The sequence below is a fragment of the Syngnathus leptorhynchus genome, chromosome 18, assembly GCF_054491065.1.
Source record: "Syngnathus leptorhynchus isolate UIUO chromosome 18, UIUO_Slep, whole genome shotgun sequence".
NCBI lineage: Eukaryota > Metazoa > Chordata > Actinopteri > Syngnathiformes > Syngnathidae > Syngnathus > Syngnathus leptorhynchus.
Window position 1 is genome coordinate 2,898,012 of NC_141212.1, and position 17,370 is coordinate 2,915,381.

The 17,370-nt window shown below is 48.7% G+C and overlaps 1 protein-coding gene across 4 annotated transcripts in view; it reads left to right on the forward strand.

Annotated features, from left to right (window-relative positions):
- Window positions 1-15,960, forward strand: part of sash1a (SAM and SH3 domain containing 1a) — a 78,746-nt gene extending 62,786 nt beyond the window's left edge. For all 4 annotated transcript variants that reach the window (XM_085937388.1, XM_085937390.1, XM_085937389.1 and 1 more), the window contains 19 exons: window positions 326-454; window positions 3,637-3,687; window positions 3,772-3,821; window positions 5,107-5,147; window positions 5,222-5,311; window positions 5,376-5,488; window positions 5,879-5,977; window positions 8,164-8,302; window positions 8,377-8,762; window positions 10,431-10,499; window positions 10,568-10,711; window positions 11,316-11,448; window positions 11,531-11,700; window positions 11,768-11,977; window positions 12,242-12,392; window positions 12,568-12,684; window positions 14,233-15,167; window positions 15,268-15,399; window positions 15,479-15,960. In XM_085937388.1, the coding sequence (XP_085793514.1) occupies window positions 326-454; window positions 3,637-3,687; window positions 3,772-3,821; window positions 5,107-5,147; window positions 5,222-5,311; window positions 5,376-5,488; window positions 5,879-5,977; window positions 8,164-8,302; window positions 8,377-8,762; window positions 10,431-10,499; window positions 10,568-10,711; window positions 11,316-11,448; window positions 11,531-11,700; window positions 11,768-11,977; window positions 12,242-12,392; window positions 12,568-12,684; window positions 14,233-15,167; window positions 15,268-15,399; window positions 15,479-15,736 (3,417 nt within the window). In that variant the 3' untranslated portion in view covers window positions 15,737-15,960. The remainder of the gene's footprint in view (window positions 1-325; window positions 455-3,636; window positions 3,688-3,771; window positions 3,822-5,106; window positions 5,148-5,221; window positions 5,312-5,375; window positions 5,489-5,878; window positions 5,978-8,163; window positions 8,303-8,376; window positions 8,763-10,430; window positions 10,500-10,567; window positions 10,712-11,315; window positions 11,449-11,530; window positions 11,701-11,767; window positions 11,978-12,241; window positions 12,393-12,567; window positions 12,685-14,232; window positions 15,168-15,267; window positions 15,400-15,478) is intronic.
- Window positions 15,961-17,370: the final 1,410 nt, after the last annotated feature.

Here is a 17,370-nt window from a genome sequence, read left to right on the forward strand (position 1 = left end):
GAGAGGAGACTATCCGGACTTTGGCGCGGTAGTCACTCAATGCTAGTCGTCCGCCTGGCACAGATTAGATCAACACCGATGAATATTTAACGGGGCGGGTTGACATTTTTACAGAGACTCGATTCGAAGAACCAAAAAAAAAAAAACAAAGTGCAAGTCCACCAGACAAAGACAGGAACTGTGTTGTTTTGGGTTCAGTAAACGTTTGAGGAGCAAAAGGCCATGCGGGGTATAACGGGACAAAGACCAGAAACAAAGATGCAACCAAAATGTATTGAGAACGTTTCTGTTTGTTTGAACTTCCCTTCTTTGTGTCTCCTTCCAGGATGGCTCACTGGGCAACATAGATGACCTCGCTCAGGAATACTCGGAATACTACAACACCTGCTTCGGCGACGTCAGCGAACGCATGGAGGAGCTCCGCAAAAGACGAGTGTCCCAAGAACTTGACATGGTGAACAAACCCTATCGCTAATCTCTAGCTAGCGGCTGGGAGTGGAGTCGGGTTCTCTCTTTTCACACGGATGTCGGGTAGTGGGGCACCTCTTTGGTTGCCTAGTTACGGGCGAGCGTTTGGAGGAATGCATTCTTGGTGGATTGATCCGAAAAATGGCTTTGTGGCTCGGTTTCTTCGGCGGCTAAGAAGGAAAACAAGATTCAAGATGGCGCTCTTAATTTGTGTCAAAGCTGGGAAGTCCCGTCTTGAATTAAGTGGAAAATGATGAAGTCAGGGACAAAGTTTGAAGGAAAAAAAAAAAAAGTGATCTGCCAATGTTTCAAGTCGTCGGTGAAATTACAAAAATGTGCTCCAGATGCCGATAGCGTGACGCAACTTTGCACGTCGTTATTGCTCACACATGCTACACGTGCTTTCACGGAGAGAATCGGATCTTCAATCATGTTCCTCCTTCGCTCATTTTTTTTCGTTTCGTAAAAAAACGATTAGGAAGCAATCTGCGCCGACCGGGCTCGAAGGAGATGCGAGCTAGCTGGGAATGAAGAGGAGGAGAGTTGAATTTGAGAGCCTGCAGCTGTCGCGGCGCTCTGCAAAGTTTGCCAACAAAAAGCCCAACCATTTTTTTTTCTCCACAAAATCTAAGACAAAAAGCTTTAAGGTTTTAACTTTGAAGCCATCTTATTAAAACAAGGAGGCAGAATGAGCTTTAATGTCATCCACCTGTCTGCCGCTGAATTGATGGCGGCAGAGAAGGTCACAATCAGCTTCGATAATGGCGAGGCATTTCCAAAAGGCCAGAGAAAGATTTCGCTCGACAACATCGACTCCCTTTCCTGTTATTGTCCTTTTATTTTATTTTGCCTGATTTTCCTGAGTGGATCCATCAAGCTTCTCCTGGCATATTTCTTTTGCCACAAGCAGACTACATGTTGTTTTTGCTTTGTTTTGGTTCCCACACGGCGTCCGCTCGGCCTTTCACGGCGACGGCTGGTCAAGTCAAACACGTCGCTTCTCCGATTAAGAACTGATGATGGAGGCTCTCGGAGATCGCTATCCACTTCCTGCCGGGGCCCCCCAGCTTGTTGTTTCTCTGTAGCGTCATGTTAGCTTGCTAACAAAGGGGCGTAAATCAACATCCCCTCAGGGAACGTATGGATTAGCGCTAGCATGCGACGTTTCCCAGCGGTCTGGTCACAATTCATATCGCTTTGAAATTCAATTTCCGTTTTTTAAAGAAGAAAATTCTGACATAGTTGATTCCGCGGGAATGACCTCAGGAATTTTTAATGGTTGCTTTCCAGACCAAAGTGTTTTGCTTAGCCACGAGGCGAGCTCTGAGTTGTTTGTCGGTTCATGGAGGTCACAGAAGAAAGAAAATGCAAACGCCGGGGCGCTTTGTTTGTTCTTTCTGCCGTCGGGCATTAGCATGGGAACGTAGCCCGCAGCCCTTTTGTTACGCTAAGATTTCCTTCAAATCATGTCGGCACTTCTTCAATGTTACGATAACCCGTCGGCAGGTGTTGGATTTGTAATTCTTCTTGCGTGATTTATTTGTGGCTCTACAGAAGGTGACTGTATCGTTGGAATTTCTCTCAAGTTTGCCTTTGAACTAGGCTGCCGCTTTTCTGTTTTTACTACTAGCTCATGCTAGCTTGTTTACATGTTTCATATACTGCCTGCTTGAATCACGCCATACTGGTCCCGCAGCTTAACGTCTATTTTTTTGTTGGTTTTTTTGGAGCTTTCCGCTTGGTGCCTCTTGCAGGGCTCGCCCGCCCAGATTGGCGAGACCACGCACGCACGCTAGCTAGCTAACAGCTAGCTGGCATGTCTCCATCAAGCCACCTGGTCTTTTGGGTTTTTCCTCTGCCTACCTGCGGTTTCTCTTTGCAGTTATGTTTGGAGCAACTTTTGCTACTTTACACTCACTCGTGGTATTTCTGTCTTGACTATACCGGCTTCCAACGTGAGCATGCTCCTCATTAAGGCCTACAAGCTCGTGCTTTGCTCCTCTCACCTAATCTTTGATTCAATGCGGTCACACGTAAGCCATTCGGCGTTTGTTAGCATGTACGCCGGTTCACGTCGAGGTAAGTGGGGCAACATCTCGGGCTGACGCTGCCAGCCGAGTTCATGGTGAAGGATAGCGTCGCTTCCCGTGGGATTGCTTTGCGTGTGAACTATTCTTCACACGCTCACATCCAAATGTGGTGAAAACATTGATTTTTCTCTGTCAGCAAAAGCTTCTAACAGAAATCTCAATTTTACCCCTGTGAGCTTTTGCATGAATTTTTCAACACCATCGCCCTACGCAACTACAAAGTCGCCCCTCACACGTCTTTTTATCTCTCTGATCACTTTCAAAGTCTCCGTCTCTGTGTCGGGCATGAAGTGGGAGGAGCTTTGTATCTTCATCCTCCTCAGATGCTGTACTTTTCATGTTGGCCTGCCAAAAAATGCCAAGGTGTTTTCAAAAATAGATTTTGGGTTCACTTGCTGAGATTGCCATCGCCGGCGTCTTACTACTACTTTTGTCCGACTACTCTGAATCTTAGCAGAGTAAGAAGAACTTCCTCTGCTGGCCCGTTTTTTTATGACAGGAGCCACATACCAGAAACCTGCCATCTCACTTAAGGAAACATCCCAGAATTCTCAGTCGGGACATATTGTGAAATGGTTTTGACATGGCCTAGTTTGCGTCATTTTTTTTTTTTGGACACAATGTCCACGGTAGGCTGTGTGACTTATGAACCTTTTACATCCTGACTCACTGCCAAACGGTCACAAAAGAGGAAAGCAAACAATGGAATCCGCAACTGATCAGGAAGTGCGAAGGCATGTTTAGGAAGGTGATATTAGCTTTGATTTCCGATGAGTGTCGCGCCGTGATTCATCTGGGAGAAGCCTCCTACCTCGTTTCCTGGTCATTTGATGACTTGATTTCTCTTTTGTGATAAGGGTCAGCTGCTGGCCTCCTAACATGACGCATGTCGATTCCTAAATGCGGCCTTATTTCAGATGAATGACATCACAGTTTTTTTCTCACGTGGGCTCCTACATGAGGGTAATATTATCAGTAAATATACCTCCGAACAGCCACTTGACCTCTTTTCTGCTTTTGTATAAACACAAAGCGCACTGACTCACTTTTTTTTTTTTTTTTCTGCCCTTTCCTTTAGGAGAAACAAGATCCAAACAATATCTCCTTGCAGCTCCGCAATGAGATCCAGGTATGAAGATTAGATGAGCTACTGCGCCGAATGAGTTTCACGCTAGTTGGACACAACTTTGAACAAACTTGTTCTTCTCTTCAGGAGTCGCTGGGCTTCAGCAGTGAAGTCTCCACGCCGGAAACAGACAGAAAGTAAGTCCACCGTCCTGCATATTGGTGCATGGAAGAGAGAAGACGGAGAACATGTAGAGAACATGAAAACACAGAAATACTGACATGCATTATGCAATGGGATGTTAGGAAAAAAAAATAAAAAATTGTGTTAGGACCCGTACTTTAATCGTTTTCCTCGGCCACATCATCACTGCGTCGACAGGAAAACGGCCGGCCGCTTCCTCCCCGCCAACCAGCTCGCTCCAGCAGGCTTTTCTCCTTTCCTTCCTGCCTTTGTGTCCGGAGGGTGAGGAAGGCGCAATTTGAAGGGCGATGGCCAAATGATTACAGCCCAAAGAGCACGGATCGAGGGGCTTTATAGAACCGGGGTTTGGGCGCGGTTCCTGTTGCGCAAAGTGTATGACATCACGCCGCAGAAACGGGTCAGGAAAGGTGCGGGCGGCTTGGGATAAGGTCTTTGCGTTTCATGTTTGGGGGGGGGGAGTCACCCCTCGTTGACCCTCGCTGGGGCATATGCGGCAGAGGAAGCGCATACCGCAGGCCGGTTCGATGTGTGTATATATACGTTGCGCAGACAAAAGCCCGAACATGATGGGAACCAGATGCCAAATAATTGGGAACGACGTCTCCCCTTCTCTTTTGACTTGGGCTGCTGCGCCGATCGTCGTCCTGTCAATCTGCTTTTCTTTCGCTTGGTTGTCGCTTAAAGAATGCATGACGTTTTTTGTTTTTGTTTTTTTTTTTTCCTTCTGGTGTCATTGAGTTAGTGCTTTCGATTGAGTTGATCTGCAAATGAGTTGAGGCACAAGTTGAAAAAGACTTTTTGTGGTCCTGCTTTGAATGTGAAGAAGCTCATAAAATGGTTCTTTAAGTTTCAGCCGTGAATAGTGGAAAAAGGCTTTCGTGTGCTTCTCGGTTGTTATTTTTCTCTGTAAATTCTGATGATTTTGGACGCTTTCTAGATATGTCAGGACTTTTTCTATCTACTGAGTGCTTTCCACGTCGTAACATGTCCTCCTCAAATGCCTCTCCGTGTCATGCTTGTGGCCACCAGAGGAAAGTGGAAACACAAACAGGCTGAGTCTGCCCTCTTTGATTTTTTTTTTTTAATATTTCCTCGCCCCCTCTTACTGTCCTCCTTTCCCCTTTCTTCCATATTTTTGCTCTCCTCCTTAGAATGGTCACACCATCTTTTTATTTTGATCCACTGCTGCCCTCTTGTGGTGAAAACACGCAGGCGCAGTTGCATTGACGTGTAAATGGTTTTAAATGCAGGTTTACAAATATGCTTGTTTATCCACAGGATGTCCCTGCACAAATCCAGCTCTGAAGATGGATCTGGAGGTAATTGATTAAAGCCTGGCCTGCTCAACATGTTACAAATAATGTCTTATCAATCAATGATGTCCTCTTTTTAGGCAAATGGGACAACAAGAAGAAGAACAAGTCATTCTGGCAGAATTTCCGCAAGCCTCAGCACAAGGCGGTCGTGCGACAGACTTCCAAAGGTATGTGTGTTGCTGTTTTTTGTTCTTATGCACCCTCTGATGTTTGACCCCTGACCCCTCTCAGGCGAGGACATCGGCTACGTGGCCAGCGAGATCACCATGAGCGACGAGGAGCGAATCCAATTGATGATGATGGTGAAAGAGAAGATGATCACCGTGGAAGAAGCGTTGGCTCGGGTAGGAAGAGAATCCGGCCGCCTTCGCCCTTTATCCGAGACTAGTTACCCTTACTAAAATGACTAACAATGATGACAAGCATGCATTGCTAACACATCCTTTTGATGCACACACAAACTTTTTTTTATTTTTTTTTATTTCTTGAACTGTGGGTGTGCAGAACTCGGTGTAGCATCTGGGTGAGGTGGAGGACTTTGGTTCATAGACAATTAGTCTAAGTAGCTGGACATGGTGGATTCTCTTTTAGCCCCGCCCCCTTATAATTTTGCCTTCATAGAGATGCAAAATTCAACTGCTTTTCCTCCTTTTCCTTCCCTTCCTTCTGACACTCACCTCCTCAACCGCACGATGGCCCCGCCCTCTTCTCTAAACTCTTCTTCCTCCACGTAGCTGAAGGAGTATGAGCGCAACAGACAGTCCGGCAGTACTGACACTGCAGAGTGCGCTGACGGAACTGCGGCCGGTCTAAACCAGTCCTCAAATTGCAACGTAAGTACACCCCCCCCCCTTCTTTTTCTACTTCCTGTCCATTCCCCCCTTTTCCTACACTCCTCCTGCACCACTGGGCACATCCCGCCGTTCCTTCTCTCCACCATGTCATTTAGTTCATTAGATTTCCGTGAATGCTTCTCGTTTTGTGGTCGATGGATCCAGGTAGACAAAAGTTAACCTCCGAGATGGATCAGTTTGCTTCTGCACTCTTTTGAGCTTTCAGTCTGCTGGATGGACTGGAAGTGCCCAAAAAAAACCACAACACAATGTGGCCTTTTAACTCTTAGTCATAATTGTCTCTCTTCTATGTCTTGGTTGGCTTTTCTCATTTGTAATGTAGGTCACAGCTGATTTTCATCAGCCTCACGCTGTATGCTATCATATGGGCGAAACGCTCAATTCGGTCCAGCTACGCACCCGAGCCACTTTTTCTGCAACAGGATGTGAATTAATTCCAAAATCCAATCCAATAAGTCATGCGTCTATTTTCTGCCGCTCTTGAAAACACTATGTGACATTTGACCCCCGGCTTTCGTGATGTCAACCGCCACTCGCTCATCCGCAAGAGTCGTCGGCGAAGTAATGACACGCTGGTTAATAAAAGCGCATTCATGGCGTCTCCGTTTCTGCGTCTTCCTTTTTGGCCGCACATTCCAGGATGGGCCATTAGGGATGTGGGGGCCACGGCAGGGTCACGGGGGGCTCAAATGCGGGGATTGTTCTCCGCGCACAACACAGGCGTTTCTCTCGTAGCGCTGCACGGCACATCCCGACCGCCCCTTCTTCCCGAGCTCCACCTCCCCCCCCCCCCCCCCCCTCGTGTTGTGCGCGCGCCAGCGTGCAAACAAACGCTCGGATGTGATTTTGGAACTGGAGTTTGAATGTGCGAACGCGCCGTGTCGGTTGGATAGTCCCAACAAACTGGTGAGGCTATTTCAATTTTTTTTTTAGCTTTTGTGTTGACTTTATGACACTTGAGAGCTGCTTTGGAGTTATGTGTGTTTTTTTTTTTTTTTTTGTCTTCTTTGTGTTGCTGTGCTTTGCAATTACGGGACATTTTTGCTTTGATAGTCTCAATTCGGGCAATATCCCGTGCAGTTCTCTGTCGGCAGAGAAATGCAAAATCTTTTGTTACGGCTCTGAGGGAAATTTGACGAGCTTGGGAGAATTGTGTGGTTTGCAAACAGACACGCTGGACTTTTTTTTTTTTTGGTATGTGAAAGGTTAAATGGTTGTGTGTGTGTGTGTGTGTGTGTGTGTGTGTGTGTGTGTGTGTGTGTGTGTGTGTGTGTGTGTGTGTGTGTGTGTGTGTGTGTGTGTGTGTGTGTGTGTGTGTGTGTGTGTGTGTGTGTGTGTGTGTGTGTGTGTGTGTGTGTGTGTGTGTGTGTGTGTGTTGAGGGAAGGACTGCTGATCGATGTGTTTTCCAACTTGTCAGAGATTAATAAGATTTTATTAGACAGTTGCTCGGAGGCATTGGAAACTTGGAACGTTACTTGGGTGATGCGGTGCCATCGAGAATTTACGAAACATCACGTGCGCGCTTGCCAGTGCCTTCCAAGCCGCAGTTGTTTACATCATCCTCGCTGGATGTCAGCTGCCATTTTGTGGTCAAAAGTGGAGGAGGGAGGGGGGGGGGGCAATTAAGCCATTTCACGGTCCGTCGGTCTCGAGCAGCACGACGAGGCGGACTCGGACAGGACGGCTCTGTCTCGTTTTGCGCCCATGAGCGTGCATGATTTTTTTGCAAACTTAGGAGCCAACCTTGGCGAGCTGTGTGGCGGTGTTGCCATGGAGACCATTGGAAACAAATGAAGCCGTTGGTGCCAGCTCTCTATGCCAGGCTGCAATTATGACACTTTCTCGGGCAGACATCTTTGCCTTAATGGAGTGTCCTTGCACCCCTGAGATCAAATGTCCTCCGAAGGCAACGCAGATTGTGTCACTGGTCCATTCACGATCCTCCAGTCCATATTGTGGTGAATTAATTGTAGTCTCCACCGTGTCTGGTCTCCATTTCTCACCCCACTAAATCCGACTCCATCCTCAACAATGCATTCATTGACGGCATAGCCTTTTTTTATTGCCAAATTCTTGTGCATCTGTGATTTTTATCCGCTTCCATTTCTGCTGTTGTTGCATTCTTCGTCAAGCCGCTTCCTCTCTGTGTCTCTCTTTACGACAGCAATCCCGCGAACAGTCCGACGACGAGCAGTCGGAGGATTCGGTGAAGTTCAAGCGGCTGCATAAGCTCGTTAACTCCACCCGGCGGGTCAGGAAAAAACTCATTAAGGTGGAGGAGTGCAAGAAGCATGGATCTCAAGGTTTGTAAACTCCCCCCCAAAAAACGTCTTAGAAAAAGATGTTTAAATCTTCCAACGATTGACTTTTCTATTAGATTTCCTAAACGTGGAGTCGGTGGCCACCTGTGACGACAACGCCGCGTTGTACGCCGGGGTCCTGAAGAAGCACTCGTTGCCCCAAGAGACCTCACCGGGCCAGGACCATCTCTCTCTGGACGGAGACACCGACAGTCTGACCACCTCCCCGTCCTCCAGTAGCTTGGACACCTGGTCCGGACACCGTTTGGTGAAGACCTTCAACAAGTCTTCCAGTACCCACGGCCTGATCCGCCCGCCCCGGAGAACCCCGGTGGGCTCGGGCGGCGGCAGCGGCTCCTCCTTCTCGGAGCTGGATGGCTGCGGCCTGGACGACGAAGGGAAGTTGCCGCGCTCCACCACCGACGGCGAGATGCGGAAAGCCCTGAGCTCCATCTCCCACGGGGTAAGTAACAACGAGGCCCTGTACGCCTTTTACGGGCTGACGAAACCCCGCCCCAAAGCCCGATCCCGCCGCCTCATCCCCCTGGACGATGAGAGCCCCAAATATCACACCGCCGACCGGCAGCGCGGCGGCTGGACGCTCACAAAACCCGACCCCAACTACTCGTACTCCACCAAACACCTGGTGTACCAGCGTTCGCGCAACACCAAGAACCCGGCCTCGCCTCTGTGCGTGGCCGCGCCCTCCCCCGCCCGCACCGTAGCCAAATCCAAAGCTTTCGGGCCGGGAGGGGGCTGGCCGTTCCCCTCCCGCCGGCTGCGGGGCCGCAGCGCGGTCAGCGAGCTGAACATCACCTACGTGGTAGAGCGGAGCCTGTACGGTCACCTCAACTGGGCCCAGCTGGTCCGCCCGGTCACCCTCAGCCGAGCCGAGCGGCGCTGTCTCTTGGAGGAGGACCGAGAGGCGGACAGGAAGTGGGCGGCCAGCGTGGACCGCTGCACCAAGCGCGTGCTCTTACGCATCCAGCAGAAGTCTGTGAGTCCAGACCGTGAGGTTGAAGTCAGCCGCCTCGTGTGAGCGGGACTCGGCGTGCGTCAAAGCTGCAGAATAGCGTAGAGAAGCGAAACGTTGCAGGTCACATTGAGTAGAGACGGGTTAAGAGCCAGGTGTGTGTGTGGGGGGGGGGGGGGGGGGCTATCCTGCAGCTTCGATGCGACCTGAATCCTGTCGTGTGCCAGTCAGGTCCTCCTCATCCAAACAACTTTTTTGGACTCCACTTTTTTCTGTTGTAGCTTTTTTGTTTTTGTGTTTTTCTTTTTTTTTTTTCAAAAGGGGGCCCGTGCCTCTCTATAATTTTTCTGGATGGCTTTCCTTTCCTTGTAATTATCTCCGAAATCCTTTTTTTTTTTTTTTTTGCAAATCTTGGATGCATGTCCATTCCATCCAGCATCGCCATCACATTATTTTTGGACGCCGTGTTTGTTCTGCAAAAACCCTTCGCTGGGAAAGCTGCAATGTGGCCCGCAGCTGTGGACGCAAAGAAAAGCCCGAGTCACTTTTGAGGGATCTTCATGCTGGTGTTTATCCTGAGATTAAGTGGGAAGATGAACTTTGATGTGCACGTGCGTGTGTGTCCTCATAGCTTTGGGAGGATCCATAAGAAAAAAAAAAAACCCAGATAAGCGATAAGAGTGGATCTCCCGGTTATCCTTTCATTTCATAGTTTGCCATTAATATCAGAGTGAGAAAAACTTTCCCTCATCAGAAACAACTCTGAATGTTTCTGCTAGAGCTAACACAGTGTGTCTGCGTGCGCAGCAAGCCCCTTCCCCTCCGCATGTCTCCCAATCCAAGTCCCACCAGTAGAGGGCACCCCTAAACGTATGTTCAGTCCCTTAAGCGTTTTATGTGGCCACGTCAAGAGACTCCACATGTTGGAACCAACTTTTGGGCTTTTTGACTTCCATAAAACAGCTCATTCGCTTTGAAATTTGGAGGGCAAAAGCACACCAAGTGTTTCCATCACGTCCTTCGTCTGGCCCGTCTCGTATGACATCATGTCCCCCCCCCCCTCCTCATGTCATGCATGAATCACAGCGCCGCGCATCTCGTCGAAGAAGCCGTGTTAAAAGCGTGGCTGATTGTCTTTTGGCTCTGCTCCCCTCGCAGAGAACGTGCAGCTTCGGCGGCTTTGACCTGTCCAACCGATCCCTCCACGTGCTCAACACGGGCGCCGACGTAAGTGCTCGACCACACGGAGGCGTCAAATTGGATCACATTCACAATGATCTTTCCTGACTTGACAGAATAAAGAGCAGGAGGCCATCTATAGAGAAGTGGTCAAGTCGCCCAACACTTCTCGGATCTCGCTGGGCAAAAAGGTCAAGTCGGTCAAGGAGACCATGAGGAAGCGCATGTCCAAGAAATACAGCAGCTCCGTGCCCGAACAGGTAATGTGGTCAACTGAGGTTGAGGTTTCATTTCAAAAAATGTTCAGGATGTTGTGCTGTGTTAGTTCACCGCATCATTAGCCCGCAGAGTGTGTGGGAGTATTTGTGTTGGTTACAGAATAAACAAGAGCTGGGAAACTGGGATCTGCTTGTATTGGGCGTGTGCTTCATGCTGGGCCCATTTGAGTGACGCAAGTCTCCCTCGGGCTTGCTCTCAAGGCCCAGTGCGAGTGTGTGTGTTGTTTACTCTGGCTAAAATATACCGGCCACTGCCATCTGCTCCCACCGAGTAGCCTGCGATGTCCAAAATCTGCACAACAACCAAAGTATCTGTCAAAGGCGAAAAATTGACCCACATTACTTAGCCAGGCTTGCGTCATGCAGCCAGCCGTTGCTTGTAAAACAACAAAACAAAATAAAGAAATGGGTTCAGAATGGGTGTTGTTTTCCAGGCAACACTGCCCTCTAGTGGATCACTGAAAATAACAACGTCATCAGTTTAGCCAATTGAATGATCCTTTTTCATAAATGTCTGCCATTCTAGGTAGTTTCTAAAATGTTTTTGTGCATTTTCCTCGTGTCATCGTCACTTCTGCCTTTCCAGTCGAGTCCGGATGGAACAGCGGGTTCTCCGCACTGCCCGCAGCCCGACAGCGACTCACTGGGAAAGCCCAAACTCAAGGCGGGAGGCTCAGTGGAAAGTCTCCGAAGTTCGCTGAGTGGACAAAGTTCAATGAGTAAGTTGTTTATTTTCAAGATAGAGCTTCCGCATTTAGTTAAACGTGGCAATAATAGTAATAAATGGATTCCCGTGTCCAGGCGGTCAGACGGTGAGCACCACCGACTCGTCAGCCAGCAACAGAGAAAGCGTCAAATCGGAGGACGGCGACGACGAGGAGCTGCCGTACCGAGGGCCGTTCTGCGGCCGCGCTCGAGTGCACACGGATTTCACGCCGAGCCCCTACGACTCGGACTCCCTCAAATTGAAGGTAAACGAAAATGAAATCAAATCTTCAAATTTTTCCTGCTGACTAATGATTTTCCCCCCGGCGGCAGCACGGCGACGTGATCGACATCATCAGTAAGCCGCCCATGGGTACTTGGATGGGCCTGCTCAACAACAAGGTGGGCACCTTCAAGTTTATCTACGTGGACGTGCTGTGCGAGGAAGAGGAGAAGCCCAAACGCCCGCTGCGGCGCCGCCGGAAGGGCCGACCACCCAAGCCGACATCCGTGGAGGAGCTGCTGGAACGAATTAACCTCAAGGTAGGAATGGCGCCGCGTGCCAAACCTCACCCGGGCCAAACGGGAACAAAAACATTCTTCCGGATACATTGAAAGAAATGACAGACAAGCGGAGGCAAATTTAGCGCAGGAAATGACCGGCTAACGCATAAACATTGACACCCACTCGGTCACAGCCGCGTTTAACCTCCATCTTCCGAAACCTCTCATCACATTTGTACGACGGCATGAACATTGGAAAGAAATAGAAATAAACCAAAAGTTTGAATTGCTCATCACACACAGGAGCACATGCCCACCTTCCTGTTCAACGGCTATGAGGACCTGGACACGTTCAAGCTACTGGAAGAGGAGGACCTGGACGAGCTGAACATCAAAGACCCTCAACACCGAGCCGTGCTGCTCACGGCCGTTGAGTTGCTGCAAGAATACGACAGTAAGAAATCTGCGATTATCGCTCGGTGCTGCTGTTTTGGTTAGCAACACCGTTCGAATGGATTCAGCTGTTTTGTTTTCAATGAGGCCTTCAAAATAGCCAATCATTCGGTGCCTTTTGTAGCCCGCTACTATTTGCGCCCAAAGTGAAATCTATTTTTTTTCCACGTGTCCAGGCAGCAGCGATCCAGAGCGCAGCTCCCAGGAGAAACTGCTGTCGGAGGGCCGGGGTCTGATCGGCGACTCCCCGCGGGACTCTGGCTGCTACGAGAGCAACGAGAACTTGGAGAACGGTAATATTGCCTCGACTGGGATTCGGTTTCGTGGTGGAATGTATGCACGCCATCTTTTCACGCTTGTGCTTTCTAACCCCACCCCGTCACAATCCTTCGGAATGCTGTCTGATAATCCTTTCTTGCTTATCGGAGGCGCTTGGTCCATCCAAGTGTCTCCCGCCTTTGTCCCTCCATAGCTGGTTTTCCCCAAACTGTTCCAGCTCAGTCATTCTATCATTATGTTGCTTAATTGACTCACCAAATGAGCGACCCGATCGAAATTCTCCCGGAGACCCATTCGCTCCCCCGAGCCACAGTTTGGGAGCCACCCGCTCTGGAGACACCGCCTCATGACATCCCTCCTGTCATCACTCTCTCCGTCTTTATAGGCCTTGTGTGCCCTCAGTACCGAAGTCCGCATGTTACCCGGAAGGATCCTGGCCCCAGAGCACTAAGCCTGGTCTACCCCACAATGCTGGGAGCCCAAGGCCAAAGGGAGCGAGCCTCCCCTAAGCACACGAAGGGCGTTGTCGTCAGAACAAAGTCACTGCCAATCAAAGGATTCCAAGCCCAAACCCCGCCCGTGGAGTCCACATTGATGACAGTGTACAAATGGGATCACTTGGAATATTTCTAAGTGCAGCCGAGTGCAGTGACATCATTGCGATGTGCCCATTGGTTCTTTTGCTGTATTGCACGATGTTGCCTCACATTACCGAAATGCGCTTATTTTTAATTGTACTAAGCTTTGACGAGATTTGTGATCTTCATTTTTGAGAGTGCTCGCATGTCTTCTTCCTCCCGCGTATTTTTAACATCTTTCCTTTCTGATTGCTGGTTTCCAGTGTAACTACTGGCCTTAATGTGTGTGTGTGTGTGTGTGGTGGGGGTGGTTGGGAATTGGCCGCAGACTTTGTGTGCCTTGATAGAGATAGAGGTATGGAGAAAAAAAAAAATCTTCGCGGCCCCACCCCAAAAACAATAAAGACGGCCTTTCTTGCTGTTTTGTGTTTCGTCTCCTGTTTTCCTTTTCACGCCTATTTGATGAATCGGCATCCGTTGAGATGCCTTCATCGTTTTCCACCCTTGATGGATTAACACGACAAATTAATGTGCCGAAGCCTTTCCGCCTTCCGCGGCGACATTTCATTGCATTCCATCTGTACAATTTCTCTCTGTCCATCCCATTGAAACTTATTCTGGCCGTTCTCACCTGTTTCACCCATCATGCTTTGTAAATCAGAGGACGACGTGGTAAGTTGCTTTCGCTTTTCATTCTACCATGCTTGATGCCATGATGTCACATTTGTGCAAATGAAAGAGCAATATTTTTATTAATATTGATCAGAAGCTAATTATTCACTGAAAAAGACGCTGAATTTAAGAAGTCACAAAGCCCTGTCAAATGCAAAATTAGTGTTTTGACGCCTTGTGCCAAAGATGACATAAGGGGAGGAGCTTGTAGAAAAATTTTAACTAGTACTTTGGCGTCCTCTTGAGGCAGATTGTTGCTAATCGCGTGAGATGACAGGAAAAGTCATAACTTCCACGGTTTTTCTTTTGCAGGCAAGAGCAAGAAGGCCTCCCGCTCGGGTCGCTCTTCCGCAGGCCAGTCTCCGGACTATCCCACTCTTCCCATGACCATCTCCAGTGAGGCCTTGCAGCAGAATGCAAAAAGCCAGCGCTCCAAATTCCCCAAAAACTTCTTCAGCAAGTCCTCCCTGAAGGGCTTCAACCTGCTGGGGCGCCGCAAAGCCCACAGACGCTCGCCCATCCCGGCCAGTCGTAGCTGCGAGGACCTGGACGAGACCTCCCAGCTGGCCGGCTCCTGGAAGCGTTCCCACTCCCTGGGAGACCTGGACTGGGAGCAGAGGCAGGATGACAAGGAGGAGGTCCAACGCAGCAAAGAAGGGCCCAGTTTGAATGCAAGCGAGCCCGTTATGGAGCGTTCGCCAGCTTGTACTGCAAGTCCGCCGGTGAGTCCGAAACCGAGAGTTGACAAACCACCCGTCCCCTCGCAGCTCCCTCTGAGACCCCCTTGTCCCACAACCCAAGCCCAGAGTCCCCCGGAGTCAAACGTAAGCGGTGAGAGGGTCATAAGGACTCATGCCAAAAAGCCGCCGGTACCGCCTCCGGTTCCCGCCAAGAGGTCCAAAGAAAGAGTCGCCAACGGGGTCTGCCACTCCCCGCTCTCCTCGCCGTCTTTCGGACCTTCCCCGACGCACTCGCTGACACGTTCCCAGCCCAGCAGCCCCGTGACGCGGTGCGCCGGCAGTCCCGCCCCGCCCCTTCCCGCCAAGACTCCGAGCAGCCCTCGCAACTCCTCGTTCGCCGGCGAAGAGACGGCGGCGACGCCCCCGTGGCTCTCGGACCTGGGCGGCAAGGTGGCCGTGTCGAGGAAGGCCTCCCACTCCAAGATGAGCCCCGACCTGCTCACCTTGCTGGAGCAACGGCTGGAGGCCGAGGGCATCGATCTCACGGAGGAGCCCTACTCAGACAAGGTAGCCCGATCCTACCGTAAAATCTTGACCTCATATAACCTCAGTGTTTTTATATCATTTTTTTTTTTTTCATCATGTGTCATGTCTTCTTTTCCCCCAGCACGGTCGCTGTGGCATCCCACAGCCTCTGATGCAGCGCTACTCAGAAGACCTGCAGCAGCCCGTCAAGGAGGTGGCCTCCACCATGGACCAGCTCAGAGTCCGGGAGCTTCGCAAACAGCACCGCATGGCCGTAAGAATGCATTTTTTTTTCCTTCTTAAATAACAAAGAAAAGTCACAATAAAGGCCTGATGGAATTTTGGGTCATCAGATCCCCTCAGGAGGTCTGACCGAGATGTGCCGGAGAACGGCGGCGGCGGCGGGCGCCATCAGCACCGTCTCGGACTGGCTGGTGTCCATCGGCCTGCCCATGTACGCCTCTGCCCTGACGGCGGCCGGCGTGGACTCGCTGAGCGGCGTGGCCTCGCTGACGGAGACGGGCGCTTGGGAGGCGGGCGTGCGTGACCGCGCTCACGCCCGCCGCTTGGTCGGCGAGGCCCGGCTGGTCGCCGAGCGCCAGGACGTGTGATCCCACCGTACTTGCGTACTTCCAATTTGCCAAGACGCTATTTCCCCCCAGCGCTCTTTTTTTCAAATGTTTACGGCAACTTGGAGTCAATCCTGGATGCTAAAAGGATGCCTTGAAAAAAAAGAATGCCTTTGCAGAAGATAGCACACCACCATTTTGTTGAATGGTCACAAGTGCTTGGCTTGTGAAGTGGTTTTTTTTTTTTTTCTCCTCTCTCCAGGGTACACTACTCACCAACTTTGAGAATTTGCATACACTGAACAGTTCCAATTAATTTCATCTGGAAAGGTTCCTGTGCATTTTGGGCTCATCCTAAAATTTCATCCTAAAGGCCAATTTTTGGAATTCTTTTTTGAGTCGTGTTTTTTACTCCGCCAAAGTGATTCCATCAACTTAATGCTTATCACAGACCAAGAAGTGACAGGTTTGATCATACTGTATTTCTGTATTATAGCCTCATTTTTGTTCACGTGTCTTCTGGTTATTAATTACCAATCAGCATTCCGGACGTATCCAAGCACGTTTTTTTTTTTCATAATGTTTCACCTCAGCTTCATGAGTTGGATAGTTTTGACGATAACAGTGAATGCAGAGCAAGGCCTTTTTTCCCTTTATTTCAATTACAAAAAACAAATTTTATTTTTTACTGATTAAAACCTCATTTTAAGATCTTAGTAACCATATCCAAAGAGACAGAGCTGATGTTAGGAACTGAAGCACAATTTTCTGTGTAGTGGAACCTCTAAAGTTGACCCACCCTCAGGTTGTGTCATTTGGAATATCAGAAAAAATATCTGTAAAATTACAATGTTTTGGTCAAGCAGTTTCCCATAATTTTATTAAAATGTTTTAATTAAAACATGATTTATTTTTAAGATTTAGGCATTCATACTTTTATTTATATTTTAAAATATATTTTCCCCTTCAAATAAGTGAACTTTGAACTTTGGAGGTTCCACTATATGTCAAATGTTTGCCAGCATAGTTTGCAGAGTAACAAAAACAAAGCAAAAAACAACTTCAGGTGGAAAGCTACAAAAGAAAATCAGGGATGAACTGAGGGCACCCATGGTGTGAAGTCACAACTTTTTTATTATTATTAATAATCTTATTCCTCATGAAGAGGATTCCCCCCCCTTTTTTTTCAAATGCGGTGCCTGAGCGAGGCGAAACAAGTGTTGAGTAACATTAAAAATACTGACACTGTAAATGCACTTTAGAGGGTGACGTCATCTAGCTGATACATTGGCTTTGTTTTTGCAAAAAAATTTTGGTGGATCTTTAATGAACGCCAAGCGTATTAACTGAATAACAAAAGAGTAAAACTTTTCCCTAATCACTTCTTTTGCGCCATCTTGATTACATATATGAAATGCTACGCAGGCCTTGCACATTCTATATATGTAATTAATATTTAAATAAGTTATTTCGTCCCCCTTTCTCTTTTCCTTTCCATATAATGTGGACTGTAATTAGCTGTATTTTACGGATAGCAATACCCTCATGCGTAATGCAAGTGAGGAGCTGCGTACAATTTGTATTGTAACATATGTACGTGTACAAATGATTGTTTTATCTGCTTTTCATCTACTTAACGATTGTTCATACAGATTTGCTTGTGGATTGAAATAAAA